Below are 17992 nucleotides of genomic sequence, written 5' to 3' on the forward strand. Positions count from 1 at the left end.
ACCCAGGCGCCCCTGATTTCTGCCAGCAGCTTAGACTTTAGCTCTATGTTTAGCATTAGTTCTGTATTTAAGAGGATTCAGTGCTAACCACCATATCTTTTCCTAATACTTTTCTCTTTGCTTGGTATTTGACTCATTTTCTGATTGCCTGTTTTTCATTGTGGATTAATTTTTTTTAAGGAGTCGTGGGTGCTATAAATATACATGGAAGACAACTTGGCCAGCTCAACTTTTTGTTTTAAATGTAAATATTAAAATTATGAAACATTTCAAACATAAAAGTACAGAAAATAATATACAAGATAGTTTTATATCCACTGTGGAGATAATGGCAAGTGGAGATAATAGCATTTTGTCATATTTGTTTCAAGTTTTGAACTTTTTTTTCCTTTTTTTAAGGAAAGGTATGCTCAAAGCCTTGCATTCATGCCTCCCCCTTCTTCTTCGTATGCTGTCTTGAAGTTGATGTATATGATTTCTATGGATGTTTTTACTATATAAAATAGATAGGTTTTAGATTTATGTGAAAATGTACTTATTACAGTTTTTTGCTGTTTTATACTTTTGCAGCTTGCTTTTTCACCTGGAATGTTTTAAAGATTTATCTATGATGATTCATATTGATCAAATTCATCAATTTAAAGTGTTGAATTGTGTTATAAAATCATGAAATAATATTCATTTCCTGCTGGCAGACTGTTGTTTTCAGTATCTTACTATTACAGATAGTACTGCTGAGAGCAATCTTGTACATGTATTTTTATGTCCTAGTGAGTTTTCTAGTGTTGACATCTGGAAGTAGAATGATTGTATCCTACACACCTTCAGCTTTCATAGGAATTGCCAAATTGCTCTTCAAGGTAGTTCAGTGAATTTATACTCTTACTAGTTTGAGTCCCAACACTATCCTTCCTAACAGTTTGTGCTCTTTTAATTATTAGGAATATTTTCATTTTTTTCATTAATAATTTATATTCCTTCTATGTGATGCTGTTTTGTTTCTTATGTCCAGTAAAATTTGTTTTCTTAGAGTTTTCATTTCTACTAACTTTTATCAAAAGATCACCCCTTTTATGACCTGTTTTTGGTTTTGTACTTATATTCTTTCATAGTAAACTATTTTTTGATGAGTAAAAATCCTGTGTATGAACTTTCGTTACTTCTCTGTGCTCTGAGTCCCTGATGCTTCTTCTATCTGTACGTACAGTCTCAGGTAGTTTGTCTGTAATCCAGTGACCCTTACCCTTGCCAACTCATTGATTTGCTTATGGGAGAGGATAGCTGCATGTGATTTTTGTGACTTTCTTTGTTGTTGGTTGTCTTGTCTAGCTGTGGTAAGAAAGGCTGACTCTAGTGTAGTTTTTCTGAAGACTTGGGTGATGTGGGGTTGGAATTTATTTTCTTGTTTAATGTAATTCAGAGATTTTTTTCTGAAAATATGGTTTAATTTTAGTAAGCTTAATAACAAACATTTTCTTATTAACTAATAATAACTGCCCACAAAAGTTGAATGACTAAATATTTCAGGTGTCTGCTATATGTAGAGCACCGAGGAAATCCTAGAAATATATGAAATATGATTCTTGATCTTGAAATGTTAAGTGCATCTATTACTTGACTAAACTCCCTCCCCCATTTTGGTAAAAAAAACTCTGGGAGGCTTAGACGACTGTATTTTATGTGAAGCCTACTCAAGCTCTACACTCAGCTACCTGTTTTAGGGTATACCAGGATGGATAAAGCATACTTTATAAATTTCTGAAGGTTATGATCTGATCGGGAAGGTAGAAACATTCCCAAATCTAATTAGAGGTTGTCAGGGTCCCTAAGCCCCCACAGGGCATCATGAAGCACAGTCCAGACTTGCAAGTGGTAGTTTGCTGGAAGGAAATGGTTGCAATTAGAATTGACTAGATCTTGTTTTTCATTCTTGTGCCTAAATAGTTTTGATTTTAAAACCTCTTGAATGTTCAAATTCTGATTGCCGAATTAGGGGCTTATTTCATGTGTGGTGACATTTATTTTCATAGTTTCACTCTATTTTAATGTCTGAGATCTCAGTTCTTTTTTTCAGTTGACGTGTTGGAAGCAGACAATAGCAGTTTTGAAATGAAACCAAAACCCTTATTTGTTTAAGAGAAAACTAAGATGTGCCTTGATAAAATATCTGATGACACTTTTTTTTGTTGTTAAGTTTATGTATTTATTTTTCTGTAAGAAAGAGTGTGAGCAGGGGAGAGTCAGAGAGAGAGAGAGAGAGAAAATCTTAAGCAGGCTTAGCACTGTCAGTGCAGAGTCCAATGTGGGGCTTGAACTTAAAGTCATGAAGCATGAGATCATGACCTGAGCTGAAATCAAGAGTCAGACACTTACCCAATTTAGCTATCCAGGTGCCCCGACACTTGGTTTTAAATAGTTATTTTGCAGCCTTGTTCAGGTGATGGAGCATCTAGCACTCATGGTACCGTTTGTGGAGCACTATGAAATAATGATACTATTTCATGTTAAGAAGAAAGGTTTTACTAGCAGAAATATGTTTATATTATGAAATATAAAACAACTAAAATTCTGTACTTTCAAGAGAAGAAGCTGAAAATTAAGCATGATTTGCCAACTGACAGTTTTTTATTAATATTCATTCATTGCTTATACATTCTTTCCTAATTGTTTATATTTTTGCTTTATCATAAGCTAGCTCTCATTAGTGGATAAATGTCCAGAGACAGGAAAGTTTTAGCGAAGAAAAAACACCCTAACATTAAGACAGTTCTGTTACTTTGCTTAATAGTATATTTATATATATAAGGAAGACTGCTATAATTTAGTTTTATTGGTAGAAAATCTAACTTCATATACCAGGCAGCGGTGCTTTGTGGGAACCTGTGTTCCACGCTATTGGTTTAGATCGCTTGTGCTGTCTGCAGGGATTTCGTAGCTCCTGCTATTATCACCTTATCCCTAGAGGCATAGATAAGGTAGCTCATTTTCTTCTTGGGTGATTAAAATGAGTAGCTGGATTCTACCAGTTGATTTTATTGCAACTCTAATCTGTTTTCTCCTCTAATTGAGGTGTTAAGGCAACATAGAATGATAGAGACTACCATAGGTTTTTGCTAGAGTCATGTTATCTTATAGCAGCCTTTGCCATCTATTAATATTATATAAAGGGCAAGAATCCCATTTTATGTAGGTTGACTATTGAATTGACCATTCAGTTTTCTTGAGAATGAAAGGGGTGGAGAAAATGCTAAGTTGAATGGAGCCTTGCAATAGTAGATATAAAAAGTAGGACTCTTCTGGGAAAAACAGCTATATGGTGTGCAGCCTTGCCAGAGAATCATCCAAAATCTGCCTGAAAGTGTTGCCCTTCAGAAAAGCTAGCATTCTAATAATTTAAAAGATCTAATTAAAAAATTTTAAAGGTTTTTTATTGAGGTAAAATTTATCTCCTTGCATCTACGAACTCTTCTTCCCAGTTTTGTTTTGTGCTAAAATTAAATGTAAGAATATGGTAGTATACAAAATATACATTAGTTCTTCACGTACTTTTTTCCCCCAATAACTTACAGTTTTTTTTTTCTCTTTCAAACACTGCTCACTGAACACTTCATAGTACATCCATACGTTCTCATCTTGGTATGTTTAGAAAACATTCATTAGGTTTCTGGCTTCTCAGAAGCAAAGCTCACAGTTATTACGTTAATCTTTTATCACCTTAAGATAGAGTGAAGTGCCATAGCATAGGAGAGCTTAAAGGAAAATAAATAATAGTTTACACATGAGAAGACTGGACGGCAAGGTAGAGTTAATCATAATGGTTAAGGTTGACTTATCATTAAAAATACTCAGCATACATCAGTAAGGATTAGCTACAGGTATGTTGAAGATAGCCCTCTTGTTATCCTAGTATCCTTCAGGCTAAAAAACTGTGGCTCCCTGTGCAACTTTTCATCACCCTGGTCACTATATAAAGGACATGTTTTAGTTTTCATGTGCTATTTTTTAAAAAAATTTATTTATTTTGAGAGAGAGCACATGAGCGAGCCAGGGGCGGGTAGAGAGAGAGGGAGATAAAGACTCCTATATGGAAGCTCAGTATCACAACCATATCATGACCTGAGCTGAAATCAAGGATCAGAGGCTTAACTGACTGAGCCACCCAGGTGCCCCTTCCTGTGCCCATGTTTTTTTTCAGGAGACTTATAAATAGGATAAGCTAGGAAGATAACTTTGGAGGTGCCTTGTTCATTATTGTATATATGTAGGTCCTACCCTATTTATCCCTGTCTCTTTTTTTGCTGTTTATGGTAATCCTTACAGAATGTAAACTAGAACCATTGCACAGCATGATTAAGGAAAAATTTCCACAAATGACACTGTCTGGTTTGATAAATGTGATTTGGTTTGAGCCCTTGAATGGACTTAGTTAAAAGGCACTCAAAGTAGGTCAATTTACAGAGGCACCAAAGAGATCAAATAAAAAAATTGCATTTTGGAAGTTCTCTGCTACAGTGGATAGACATTATTGACTGAGTTATTGGGTTTTACTATTGATACATGGCAAATGTTCACTGTACGTTATAATTTTTTTAAAAAATAAAACTGGAACTGTAGGGCATTTGAAATAATTTAGGGTATGTTTTACAAGTTCCGAGCTCTACTTCTGAGATCATATATAAAAATATCTGTAGTTAACTCTTTTTATTGCAGTTATTTAAGTACATTTTGATAGGTTTTAAAAATGAGCTGGTCATTCTGGGGAACACATTTATGTATTTGATATGGTAAGGAGTGTTTCTTAGGAACCAGAGGAGAGCTGTTTTGTCATAAGGCGTTTTCTTTAGTATAGTTCACCCACATTTGCATTGTTAATGGTAGCGGTGGAGCAGTGGTTTCATTTTTTGACAGCATCGCTGTTAATTGTTTAGTTGTGAATGTTAGTATATATCCGTACTTCACTTTTATTTGCCTCAATTTGCTCGTCTGACATTTTTGCTTTTCAAAATATGATCAAAGATGACTAAGTTAGGTGTTCCCCTGCGTAACTTGTACGAGGAAACATGGAAGATGCTTTGTGACTCTGAGGCAGTGTTGCTAGTCAGGAGGGTGGTCGTGTAGTGCCTGCTTGGAAAACTGCAGGTAAATACAAAGCTCATGCAAAATTCACTTTATGATTATTTGACCTTACAGTTCAGTTTCTGTGAGTGAATTCTGTCACATAAACCTTGGTGTTATGGAGAAAAAAACTGTCTTAGTAACTTGAGAAGTGATTTTAGGTATGTTTATGGCAGTTCTGTTAAAATTTATGAACTCAACAAAAGTATTGTGTTAGTGAGATCACTTACCAAGACACATGCAAACAGCAGTGAAGTAAATTTTACTTTGCATATATATATTTTTAATTTTTTTACAGGCATATGAATGACTATTGGACTGATAGCACCGAATTATTTCAGGTCACAGAATAAAGTATATTAAAGGGGAAGAAGGAGGAAACTAGTATTTATTAAATGCCTTCTGTGTGTTAGATGTTAATGTTGGGTGCCTTCCAAATATTATTTTACAATCCTATGAGGATTTTGGCTGCATTTAGAACTTAAACTTGGAGACACTGAGGCACAGAGGTTTCTCAAAGCTCCTAAAAGGTAGAGAAAGAATTTGCATGCTCTTTTTAAACTCCAAGTGCATGTTCATTTCACCACATCACAACACTCAGATTTGTGTTTATACAGTTTTGCTCTGTGACAAAATTTGGGGGATTTTTAACATTGAATTTCTTTACAAGAATAAATTAAGATGTGAAAATTGAGTAATATTGAAGACCTGTAGTTTCTTTTCAAAACAAGATTCTAATAGATTTAAAAGTATCTTAAAATATTTCATAAGAGAAGGGGAAATAATAGTTACAAATAGAGGGAGGGAGGCAAACCATAAGAGACTCTTAAATACAGAGAACAAACTGAGGGTTGATGGGGGGGCATTGGAGGGAGGGGAAAATGGGTGATGGGCATTGAGGAGGGCACTTGTTGGGATGAGCACTGCGTGTTGTATGTAGGCGAAGAATCTTGGGATTCTACCCCCAAAACCAAGAGCACACTGTATATACTGTAAGCTAACTTGACAATAAATTATATTAAAATTCTTTTAAATAGTTAATACGGACTCTTTTGCAAATATAAGGATCAATTATAGTACCTTTTTGGTGAGTCACTTTTTAGATACTGATGCTTTTGGTTGACCTCGAATTAGTTTGTATGTCATTACCATCACCTCCTAACAAATTTAAAGTTTTTAAAACACTTTTTAAAAGGTTACTTGTAAATGAAGTAAGAAGTCTGCAGCCCTGCTGCTCAGGTTTGAGTCCTGGCCTTACCCGTCCTGGCTGTTGTGATGTCTAGCAAGTTACTCTAGCCCTTTCAGGGTTGTTCCCTTCCCCCATTTTAATCTGTCAAATGGGGATAATACTATTTCATAGATATGTGGTGAGGATTAAATGAGTTAAATACAGATCCAACGTATTATTTTGCAATTCTGAGCTTTCAGTACGTTTGTTGTGTTGAAGAGCGTCTTCCAAGATTTTATATACACATTGGTTCATATTGCTTGATAAGTAATTCTTCTGGTACTTGAGAAGACCTCCTTAGAGTATTCTGCATTTTTGAAATGTTTATATATTATTATTTCATTTTATTAATTCAGGTTACATTTCAGTTATCCTAGATGCTAGTGTAATAGAAATGGTATTGTGGTTGTATTGGTTGTTTTCTTTGTAGCGATTAATACATGGTAGATGATATTAACTGTAGGATTGAATGGATTTGAATGTATTTTAGTCATGATTTTTTTTCTTTATAAATGCTTAATTTGAACCTCAATTTTATTGTAAAGAAACTACCAAAAATACAATTTTTTAATGACTGCTTAGATCTCTTACAAATTTTGTTCATCTTTTTAAATGCTATTTTTCTTTGTTTTTAGCTAAAAAGTGATCCTTTGCCTAAAACAGTCTTTGAAAATCAGCTTACATTTTTTAAAAATAATAATGAGAATTACATTATTGTTTTCTTTTTCCTTGTTCTCTTAGCTTCACAATGAAGAGGATAATTCAGAGTCGTCTGCTGTAGAGCAACCATCGACTTCAAACTCAACACCGCAGACTGCTCCTTCTGCATCAGTACTTGAAACTGACTCTTCTCCTCCACCTTATAGCAGTATTACTGTGGAAGTACCTACAACTTCAGGTATTGTTTCTAGTTTGAAACGACAAGTAATATTTTTAGTATCTCTTTTTTTTTAACCAGTATGGTTTTGTGTAATTATCGAGTCTATTAAGAGGCTTCCTGGTTTTATGATTTTTTAAAAAAAGGTTTTCCCAAGGATAGTTTGTAAAATGTTTACTCATATATTACTTGCCTCGTATTCTTGTTGTTTTCAAAAAAATTATAAGTATAAACTTGCTTATGCTTATTACTATTTCCAGCAGAGTAGCATATTGCTTTTGGAAGAAATAAATACATTGTATGTACACAACATATTTTTATATATTTGTGTTTGTGTATATCTACTTACATAGTTGTAAAACAAGGTACTATTGATGCTGAGTGTGAGCAGGAATGTGGTATGTGTGAACGGAGGTGAAGGGTGTACATAATGTTATCACACACATATGGTAGTAATTCCTGGACATACGACAGTGGTTCCTGCTTCTTACTGTTCATCTTACCTTTTCAGGTCATTCTAAAGAAATACCCTCCTCAGTTTCTCCGGCCACAATTTGTATTTTCCCAGTAATGCTAAGCTAATCATTATATAATTTATTTTTTATTCTTTACTTTTATTCCAGTACAGTTAACATACAGTGTTATATTATTCAGGTGTACAATATTTTGTACAATACAGGTGTACAGGTGTATATATATTCAGGTGTACAATAATTTAGCAGTTCTGTACATTTCAGTGCTCATCATGATAAGTGTACTCTTAATCCCCTTCACCTATTTCACTCATCCCTTTGCTCACGTCCTTCCGATAACCATTTGTTTGTTGTCTCTGGTTAATAGTCTCATTTTTGGTTTGTCTCTGTTTTCTTTCCTTTGCTCATTTGTTTTGTTTCTTAAATTCCACATATGAGTAAAGTCATATGGTATTTGTGTTTCCCTGACTTATTTCACTTAGCATTATACTCTCTAGCTCCATCCATGTTGTTGCAAATGGCAAGATTTCATTCTTTTTTTAAAAAGCTGAATAATACTCCACTATATACATACACACCATATCTTTTGTATCCTTTCATCTACCAGTGGACACTAGGGCTTCTTCCATAATTTGGCTATTTGGCTATTGTAAATAGTGCTACAATAAATACAGGGGCGCATATATCCTTTCAGATTAATGTTTTCATGTTCTTTGGGTAAATACCCAGTAGTGTGCGATTACTTGATCATAGGGTAGTTCTATTTTTGACTTAAAAAAATGTTTTTTTAATGTTTATTTAGTTTTTAGAGAGAAAGTGAGAGAGCACGCGTGAGAGTTGGGAAGGGACAGAGAGAGACGGAGACACGGAATCGGAAGCAGGCTCCAGGCTCTGAGCTGTCAGCACAGACAGCACAGGGCTCAAACCCATGAATGGTGAGATCATGACCTGAGCTGAGGTCAGACTCTTAACCGACTGAGCCACCCGGGCACCCCCTATTTTTGACTTTTTAAACTTCCATACTGTTTTTCACAGTGGCTGCACCAGTTTGCATTCCTATAGCAGTGCATGAGAGTTTATTTTTCTGCACATCCTTGCAAACATTTGTTGTTTCTTTGAGTTAATCATTATATAATTGAAAAAATTTTAGGGGCGTCTGGGTAGCTCAGTTGGTTGAGCGTCCAACTTTGGCTCAGGTCATGATCTCACAGTTTGTGAGTTCGAGCCCTGCATGGAGCTCCCTGCTGTCAGTGCAGAGCTTGCTTGGATCCTTTATCCTCTTCTTTCTCTGCCCCTCCCCTGCTTGCACTCTCTCAAAAATAAATATTTAAATTTTTAAATATGCTTTTGTATACGATTGTAAATAACCTCTACGTATTTTATGTATTCTTTAGGAAACACTTTTTAAATCTATTATAAGAAACATTTTAATATTAGAAGACCCTTCACTAGAGTATTTCATCTTTCTTGTCTCTTATTCTATAATCAATATCAGTACTTCTCAAACTTCTGCCAACTTTATCTTGTTACCATTTCTGCTTCTACAAATTTTATCTAGACCATATGGGTGTGTAAAAAGATCATACCATTTACTTTTTCCATTTACAATTTTATGCAATTGCTGAAAATGATTTTCTTATGAAGGTATTCTCACTAATTTAGTAAATGCTTACTCCTTTTATTTGTATATAATGTTTATTTGATCAGTGTGCTTGTTTAGTGCCCAGTTTGATGGACAGTTTTTATATTGATTTATGTCAGTTTTATTTGTCTTTGGCCATAGGATTTAACAGCTGGATTGGTGCTAGCTAAAATTTATTTTGGGCTAATTTTTTTTTGATTATTCTACGAGTTTCCAGAATATAGTGCAGTGAATTTGCTATTCTAGTCTAGGTAAAAGAAAAACAAATCTATTTAATGGTAGTCTTGAAGAAAGAAAAGGAGTTATTTTCCTGATGCTTTGCCTGTGTTTGAATGATGGACAATGCTAAGATTGAACTTACAGGTTTTTTTCTTGTGGCCACCATTGCCTGGCTGTATAACAAGCTACCACAAACCAAACAGAGTAAAGTAGCAGTCATTTAGTGTTATCAGTTCTCATGGTTTTTGTGGTGGGCTAGACTCAGTTATGCGATTGTCTCCCAGAATCTCATGTGATTATTATCTTTTGGTGACCTGGAGCTGGAGTCATCTTGAGGCTTCCTTATTTACATATTTGGCAGCTGATGCAAGCTTCCGCTGGGGCCTCCGCTGAGACTGTTGGCCAGAACACCTGTACGTGACCTCTTGTGGCCTGGGCTTCCTCACTGAATGGAGGCTGAGTTCCAAGAACAAGCCAAATAGAATCTGTGTCACCTGTTGTGGCATTACCACTCAAGTCACACAGTGTCACATCTGCCACATTTGATTTGTTAGAAGTGAATATCTGGGGTTAGTCTTTATTCAAGACAATTAGTCTCCACCTCTTGATGGGAAGAGTTTGAAAGGATAAAGGAGGTTTCAGTACCTTTAAAACTGTCAATGGCTTCTTCCTCCATCACTGAACCTTTTCCTTGTCAGTTGTCTTCACTTCGGTAAATGGCTCCACTAGGCCAGAAACCTTGAAGTCATCTTTTTGGGTCTTTATCACAGAATTACATTTTTTTCTCCTTTAATTTTTGACATAATGAAATATGTTATTACTAGATTTCTTTTTAAGCCAATTCATTTCTGCATTCATAGACTAAATTGTTACCATATTCTAACCCATTCTGGATTTATATTTGTTAATGTTTTTTTTCCCAAAAGTTTTGCAATTTTATTAGTGGGATCTTTAACCCTTGTACTGTCTTTGTGGTTTTAGTGTTAATATTATGTATGGAAGCAACATAGCATGAATTGAGAAGTTTCTCATTCTTCTATGCTCTAGAATAGTTTTGATAATGGAGCATGTCATTTTTTTTTTTTTTTTAATTTTTATGTGTTTTGAGAGAGAGACAGTGTTAGTGGGGAAGAGGCAGAGAGAGAGAGAGAGAGGGAGAAAGAATCCCAAGCAGGTTTCACACTTAGTGTGGAGCCTGACATGGGGCTTGATCTCACAGCCATGAGATCATGACCTGAGCCAAAAATTAAGAGTCAGATGCTTAACCAGCTAAGCCACCCAGGTGCCACACAGATCATGTCATTTTTAGAGATTGGATAAATTTCCATTGTAAGACAGGTTGTCCTTGCTACCTAGGTATTCAGTTATTCTTATAATCTGTATGACTACTGGTCTCTTATTTTTACACTTGTACTAAAAGGCCATTCATGACTGTAATTGAGCACAAGAACTGAGTAATTCTAGAAGTTTGCTTCTCTTTAATGAAAAACATCAATAGTGTTTTTCTTCAGCCTTTTACTGTTAAATTTTAAGCATGGACAGTATGAGTTTTCTGTGGAGATTATGTTCTTCAGTAGGTCACTTTATGACTGGTTTTATAGATCTGAGCACCATCAATAATAATAGTTGACATTTGTATAATGCTTTACAGTTTACAGAGTCCTCTTGACTACTCTTAAATCCTGTCATATAACAGCAAGTAACAGCCTTGCTGAGTCAGTTTTATGGATGAGAAAGTAGAGCTTCATAAAGTGCTTAAGTGATTTGCTTGAGGTCACACAACTTAAGACGAGCAGCTAGGATTGGAGCTCTCCAGACTTTAAATTTTCTGGTTGAGAAATGCCGCCTTAAAGGGTAGATAAAAAATAAGTAAAATTAACCAGTGAAAGTTAAAACTATAGCAGTGCTTTTTCCCAGTTTGCATTGCATTTGTTAGTTTCATTTTGCCTTTCACGGGAGTTAAAACTTTTCAAAAATTACATATCTGTTGTTAATGTAAAAGATCTCATCCTCTTGGGTAATGTATGTCATTGTTCCAGTTTTTAAATTTATAATTTTAATGTTACTGCCTTAAAATTTATAACATTGCTTTCACTTAAATTTTGCTTCTATTCGAGGCTTCAGAACTAAAGAAATCTATTTTCCTGACTGTGTGTGGTGTTTTTACATCTGAATAAGAAGTCATTTCTAAGGATTTATGACCCTTGTACCATTTTGGTGGTGCTCAGTGTTCTGCTGCTACTAGCATTACCTGTCATTGGATTAAAAATTGCCTAGCTTCATATCCTTAGCTCTTATTGATAGCATTTAAAAAACTTCTTTTAAAACCAGTATACATTAAAATACAAAAGGAAAAGAATTGCTAGAGTGAAATGTGTTTTCATGTGGAAATGCAAGAAATTCTGATAGAGAAAATTATAAACCGATATAGAAAATGTGCAAATACTGTATTTATAATCGAGGAAATCACGAAAGTGATGTCAGACATTGGGGTGTGGACAACTTTGAGAGTCTGATTTTCTTGGCAGTGATGCTAGCATGAGTCTAATCAGTATATCAACCTGTATGTATCGCTTTACCTGTACTGCTGAAGTTGGTGATAAGTGATGCAGGGTTTTTTTTTCTAAATTAGCACTCTTTGGGGCTCCTGGGTGGCTCATTTGCTTAAGCGTCCAACTCTTGGTTTCAGCTCAGGTCATGATCTCACAGGTTCGTGAGTTCGAGCCCCGCATCAGGTTCTGTGCTGGCAGTGTGTAGTCTGCTTGGGATTCTCCTTCTCTCTCTCTCTGCTCCCTTCCCAACTTGCTCTGTCTCTGTCACTCTCCAAATAGATAAATAAACTTAAAAAAAAAAAAGTAAAATTAGCACTCTCCCCTTGCTATTGTGTTATATTTCTGAAGATCATATTTTAAAAATCATCTAAAAATTGGGGATGGAAAAATTCTTCATAAAAAGAAACTCTGAAAAACTAGGTAGATATGGAAAAAAATGAGAAGAGGGGGAGAGGAGTAAAAAAGAACTAAAAATCACCAGTCTTTTTTAGGAAAGAGAAATGTTGAGTTTGCTGAAGAGATTTGGACAGTTGCTAAAACTGACATGTAAAAAAAAAAATGAACCTCACATGTTATGAGAGCAAATATTGGTAATTAGGAAATCCCTGGACTCTGCCACTTGTTGGTTGTGTAATACTGGGCAAATTCCTTAAGTTTTCTGAACTTGAGAGTTGCTAGGATTAATGTCTTTAGAAGTGGCATATTAAATAATGAGTACTATACAAGTGTTGTTATTCCTGATACTTCTACTTTTAGGCTATGAGATTATGAGCAAGTAAATTAAATTCTTTGAGCATAGCAGTAGGTAGAATGGATGCTCATATGTGATGACTTTCTCACCTCCCTTGTACAGATTTTCAGATTTCATTCTTGATATTTTTGTTTTTTGTAATAGCGTTTAGATGATATTTATGAGTCTTTTCCCTTTATAATAGATATGGGACTAAACTAACACATAGGATTGAATTAGTAACTTACTACTACCTAGCTTTATAAAATAAGACTACAAATAGCAGTAATAGTCTTTAGTAGCCTGTTGTAAATTATTAAATTATGTTTTTGACTATAAAAATTTTATTAAATAGTTTGTTTTAATGGTTGTCCTTTTTTAATCCCTTTCTTCAGATTCAGAAGTTTACAGTGAGTTTTATCCCGTGCCACCTCCCTACAGTGTTGCTACCTCCCTTCCTACATACGATGAAGCCGAGAAGGCCAAGGCTGCTGCCATGGCGGCTGCAGCAGCAGAAACAGCTCAGAGAGTAAGGCGGTCTGATTGCTTCCTTTTGAGAATATCGTCTAATAATTCTGAGTACATTCAGTCTGTCAGAAATAGTTCTCTAAGAGTGTTTGTGCATGTAGATTGTTTTTTAGTATTTTCTCTACTACTACTTATGTGTGTTGTCATGCTATGGTGAAATTGGCACTCTCCTAGTTAAATCCACCTTCTCCACCGTTTCTGTTTCTGTTTATTTCTATATCAGTCTTCCTCCTACACTCCATCTTAGTTTGTGGACATCCTAGTCCTTACAGTATGTTTACCAGTATGTTTCTTAAGTCTTGATTTGTCTTCCCTCACGTGCTGACTTTTACCCCCCTCACTTTAGTTACTGCATCCCATTGACCTCTTCACTGTTGATATCCTTATTTCCTTCTTTATATAATTTGGATTTTGTGGTCCTTAACTACAATCATAAAGCATCTTTTTTTTCCCTACTCAATTGTGTATATTAGTATAGCCAGTCTAGTGACTCTGAATGAACTCAGTGTAGGCTAAAAAACACAGAGAAATAACATCACAAGGCCTCCAAATTATGTTTGTCAACCAACTTTTTAATATTTTTTGGCGTTTTAACACATCCCACACTAGAATTTTAGAATGATGGTCAAGGATTCCACCTGCCCCTTCTCCCCTTACTGTCTCAGTAGGAGAGCCAGTGATACATATGGATGCTACTTCCTTGTTCTGGTAAAGGAGTGACTATCTCAGTAGTGGACAGTCAGCAAGATGCATGTGTGCTATTTTACAGTCCAGTAAAAGATGGAAGTTATTTCATTTCAGCATGGCTGCAAGCCGGGCTAGAGTTTGTTGCCCTTTTTTCTTGCTTTAGATGTTAGAGATGAGTACCATTTCAGAGTCCTAGATTCATCCCATTTTTTTTCAGGAAAAGACACCCAAACTTATGTTTACACAGAAAGTTAGAATGAGGTGAGGCATAAAGGGAGAGAAAGGAGTTTTTGTGTACAGCGTTCTCCTGCCATCAGGCCAGAGCCCAGCAAGTAGAGTATTTGATAGGTGAGTGTTTTCTCCTGGATGGGTTTCTTTTATCAGTACAGCACTTTCCATGCCTGCTCCCACTCCTGTACTCCAACACACAGAGTTAAATGTCAACATAAATAGCTTTGGGCACATAAGTAAAAACAGCAAGCCTCAAATTTATTATTTATGCCTTTTCCCTCTGAGGGGGAAAGCAAGTCTTTGTTAAGACCGTGGCATAAATACAGCTCAGTCAATAAGGGTTTTTTGATGCTTGGAGGAGAGAATCATAGAGAAGGAGCATAGATCTGTATAGAGTGTGGAGTTTCTATCAAAATCAACTCTAGGTTGCCTGGCACATATGTGGTTGTCCATGCATTGTATACATGCATGCACTCTCCGTGAACCAGAAGGACTCCTTTTCTCAGGGAGTGTCTCTCTAGAGAGGTTGGAAATGGCAGAGGTCCTTAAAAGGATGTTAAGCAAGTTTGGGACCTCTATTGCCCTAACTTGCACACAGTAGGGTAGAACTCTCCAAAGAAAGAAGCAAGCCTTGTCTTGCTCTCTGTGAGGAAAAGCTTTTAGAACATGGCTTGTTCACCAGGTAGTCTTATCTTACAACCTAATAGTGAGCAGTGTTTGGTTTTTTGTACCTTATTTTAAAGTTTGTCAGTAACTTGTCTTTTGACACAAAAACTAACACTTTATAAATTGTGAGCAACTCCAGGACGAGGACCTCGTGGTTACATTTCTAGCACCTCGCTATTATCTGGCACATACTTGGTATTTAATAAATTACAGTTTATTAAGTTGAATACTTTTTAAAAATTAGCAATGAAGAGAAAAATTAGGAAGAAGAAAATACCACACTTGTTCTCTTACAGCTTTTCATTTTAAAATATATTGGTGTCTTTTACCAGTTTTGGGATTTATAAAGCTGTGTTTAATGTAGTTGAAATTATCACAGAGTTTCTTTTATTTTTTAAGCATTTTATATAAATGTTTCTCTGTTATTTTAATGGTTGAGTGAAATTCCATGGAATCAATTATGCTACTGTAATTTAGTGGTCATTCCTCTCTGGTAAAGTTATCAGATTATTTTGAAATGTGTGTTGATGTGTCTATGTTTTACATTGTTAATGTCGTAAAGGTATCTTTGCATATATGTTTTCTTTTTACAAATGATGTGTGATAAAAATATCTGGACTGATATTTAGAAAAAATATGAAATGTTTATATTCTTGCTATCATACTGACTGGTTTGGAGGGGCTTACACTGGGTTTTAATGCTTATTTCTTGAATTCACTTGAAATTATACAAAATCTTACTGTGTATTTAGTCATTGCCAATCACTGAATTTTCTACGATATATGATTGCAGAGTACTTGAGGGATCTTTTGGCCCAAATAATGAGCAATATGGTTCTGAAAGTCTTTTTCTTTTGGCAGTGTATGTAGTGAGACTGCCATGAATATATTAGCATTTTCTTGACCAGTCTCCTGAGCCTCAGTTCCCACTAAGAAACACAAAGAGGACCAAGTAATGTTTCCACACACAGTGTTGAACCTTGGGTTTAGTGAACCTGATGTATTTTTAATGGTCACTAAACATGCCCACATCTCTGCCCTAGGGAGTGACACGCTCTCTCTTCCAAAGCTGTCTGCAATATAAACAGCCTTGAAAAGATAGTACAGAAGAAGGGCAGCCATTGCCTCCACCTGGAAGACAATCAGAAACATGAAGGACTCATCAAGAATTGTCTCCTGACAAGAGTCCACTGTTGGTGGGCGTTTAGATTGTATCTGATCTTTTGCTCTTATTAACACTGCTGCAACAAATTATCTTTAATGCATGATTTCTTATAAGTGGGAATATAATAAGTAAATTTGTACAGAGTATTTCAAGAAGTGGAATGCTGGCTGGGTCAAAGGGTGTGTGGGTAAATTTTTTTTTCTTTTTTAAGAGTTTTTATTTCAGTTCCAGTTAACATACAGTGTGATATTAGTTTCAGGTGTACAGTTTAGTGATTCAACACTTACATATGACACCCAGTGCTCATCACAAGTGCAGTCCTTGATCCCTATCGCCTTTTTGACCCATCCCCAGCCCCTCTGGTAACCATCAGTTCTCTATAGTTAAGTCTGTTTCTTGGTTTCTCTCTTTCTCCCTATGATCCTTTGTTTTGTTTCTTAAATTTCACATATGTGAAATCATGTGGTATTTGTTTTTGACTGACTGACTTCGCTTAGCAAAATACTGTCTTTAGCTCCACATCACATCCACATCATTGCAAATGGCAAGGTTTCATTCTTTTTTATGGCCAAGTAATATTTCATTGTATGTATGTACCATGTCTTCTTTATCCATTCATCAATCAGCAGACACTTGGGCTGTTTTCATAATATGGCTATTGTAGATAATGCTAGTATAAACACTGAGGTGCGTGTCTCCCTTTGAATTAGTATATTTGTATTCTTTGGGTAAATACCTAGCAGGGCAGTTGCTGGATCATAAGAGTTATTTCTGTTTTAACTTTTTGAGGAACCTTCCTCCATTCTGTTTTCCGGAGTAGCTGCACCAGTTTACATTCCACCAACACTGCAGGAGGGTTCTGTTTTCGCCACATCCTCACCAACACCTGTTGTTTCTTGTGTTTTTGATTTTAGCCATTCTGACAGGTGTGAGGTGGTATCTCATTGTAGTTTTCATTTGCATTTCCCTGATGTTGAAGTATGGTGAGTACTTTCTTGTGTCTGTTGGCCATCTAGATGTCTTCTTTGGAAAAAAAATCTATTCATGCCTTCTGCCCACCTTTTAATTGGATTATTCATTTTTTGGGTGTTGAGTTTTATAAGTTCTTCATACATTTTGGATACTAACCCTTTTTTAGATATGTCTTTTGCAGATATCTTCTCCATTCCATAGTTTGCCTTTTAGTTTTGTTTCCTTCACTGTGCAGAAGCTGTTTGTTTATTTATTTATTTACTTATTTATTTTTGAGAGAGAGAGAGAGAGCGCAAGCAGGGGAGAGGGGGAGAGAGAGGGAGACACAGAATCCGAAGCAGGCTTCAGGCTCCAAGCTGTCAGCACAGAGCTGGATGTGGGGCTTGAACTTATGAGCCACAAGATCATGACCCGAGCCAAAGTGGGATGCTAAACTGACTGAGCCACCTAGCCGCCCCTATTTACTTACTTAAAAAAATTTTTTTAATGTTTATTTTTGAGAGAGAGACAGAATATGAGTGGGGGAGGGGCAGAGAGAGGGAGACACAGAATTCGAAACAGGCTCCAGGCTCTGAGCTGTCAGCACAGAGCCTTACCTGGGGCTCGAACTCATGAACTGTGAGATCATGACCGGAGCCGACATCAGGTGCTTAACGGACTGAGCCACCCAGGTGCCCCAGAAGCTTTTTATTTTGATCAAGTCCCAATAGTTTATTTTCTCTTTTGTTTCCCTTGCCTCCGGAGAGATGTATCTAGTAAGAAGTTGCTATGGCTAATGTCAAAGAGGTTACTGCCTGGATTTTCCTCTAGGATTTTAATGATTTTGGGTCTCATATTTAGGTCTTTCATCCATTTTGAATTATTGTTGTGTATGGTATAGGAAAGTGGTCCAGTTTCATTCTTCTGC

General features: G+C 35.9%; 1 protein-coding gene across 4 annotated transcripts in view; it reads left to right on the forward strand.

Annotated features, from left to right (window-relative positions):
* NDFIP2 (Nedd4 family interacting protein 2) overlaps nt 1-17992 on the forward strand; it is a 64899-nt gene that overhangs the window by 26733 nt on the left and 20174 nt on the right. For all 4 annotated transcript variants that reach the window (XR_006199733.1, XM_042928715.1, XM_042928722.1 and 1 more), the window contains 2 exons: nt 7085-7241; nt 13232-13365. Coding sequence is in view for 3 of the 4 variants with exons in the window: in XM_042928715.1 (XP_042784649.1) it covers nt 7085-7241; nt 13232-13365 (291 nt within the window). In the remaining variant the exon portion in view is untranslated. The remainder of the gene's footprint in view (nt 1-7084; nt 7242-13231; nt 13366-17992) is intronic.

Source organism: Panthera leo, chromosome A1, assembly GCF_018350215.1.
Source record: "Panthera leo isolate Ple1 chromosome A1, P.leo_Ple1_pat1.1, whole genome shotgun sequence".
NCBI classification, from domain to species: domain Eukaryota; kingdom Metazoa; phylum Chordata; class Mammalia; order Carnivora; family Felidae; genus Panthera; species Panthera leo.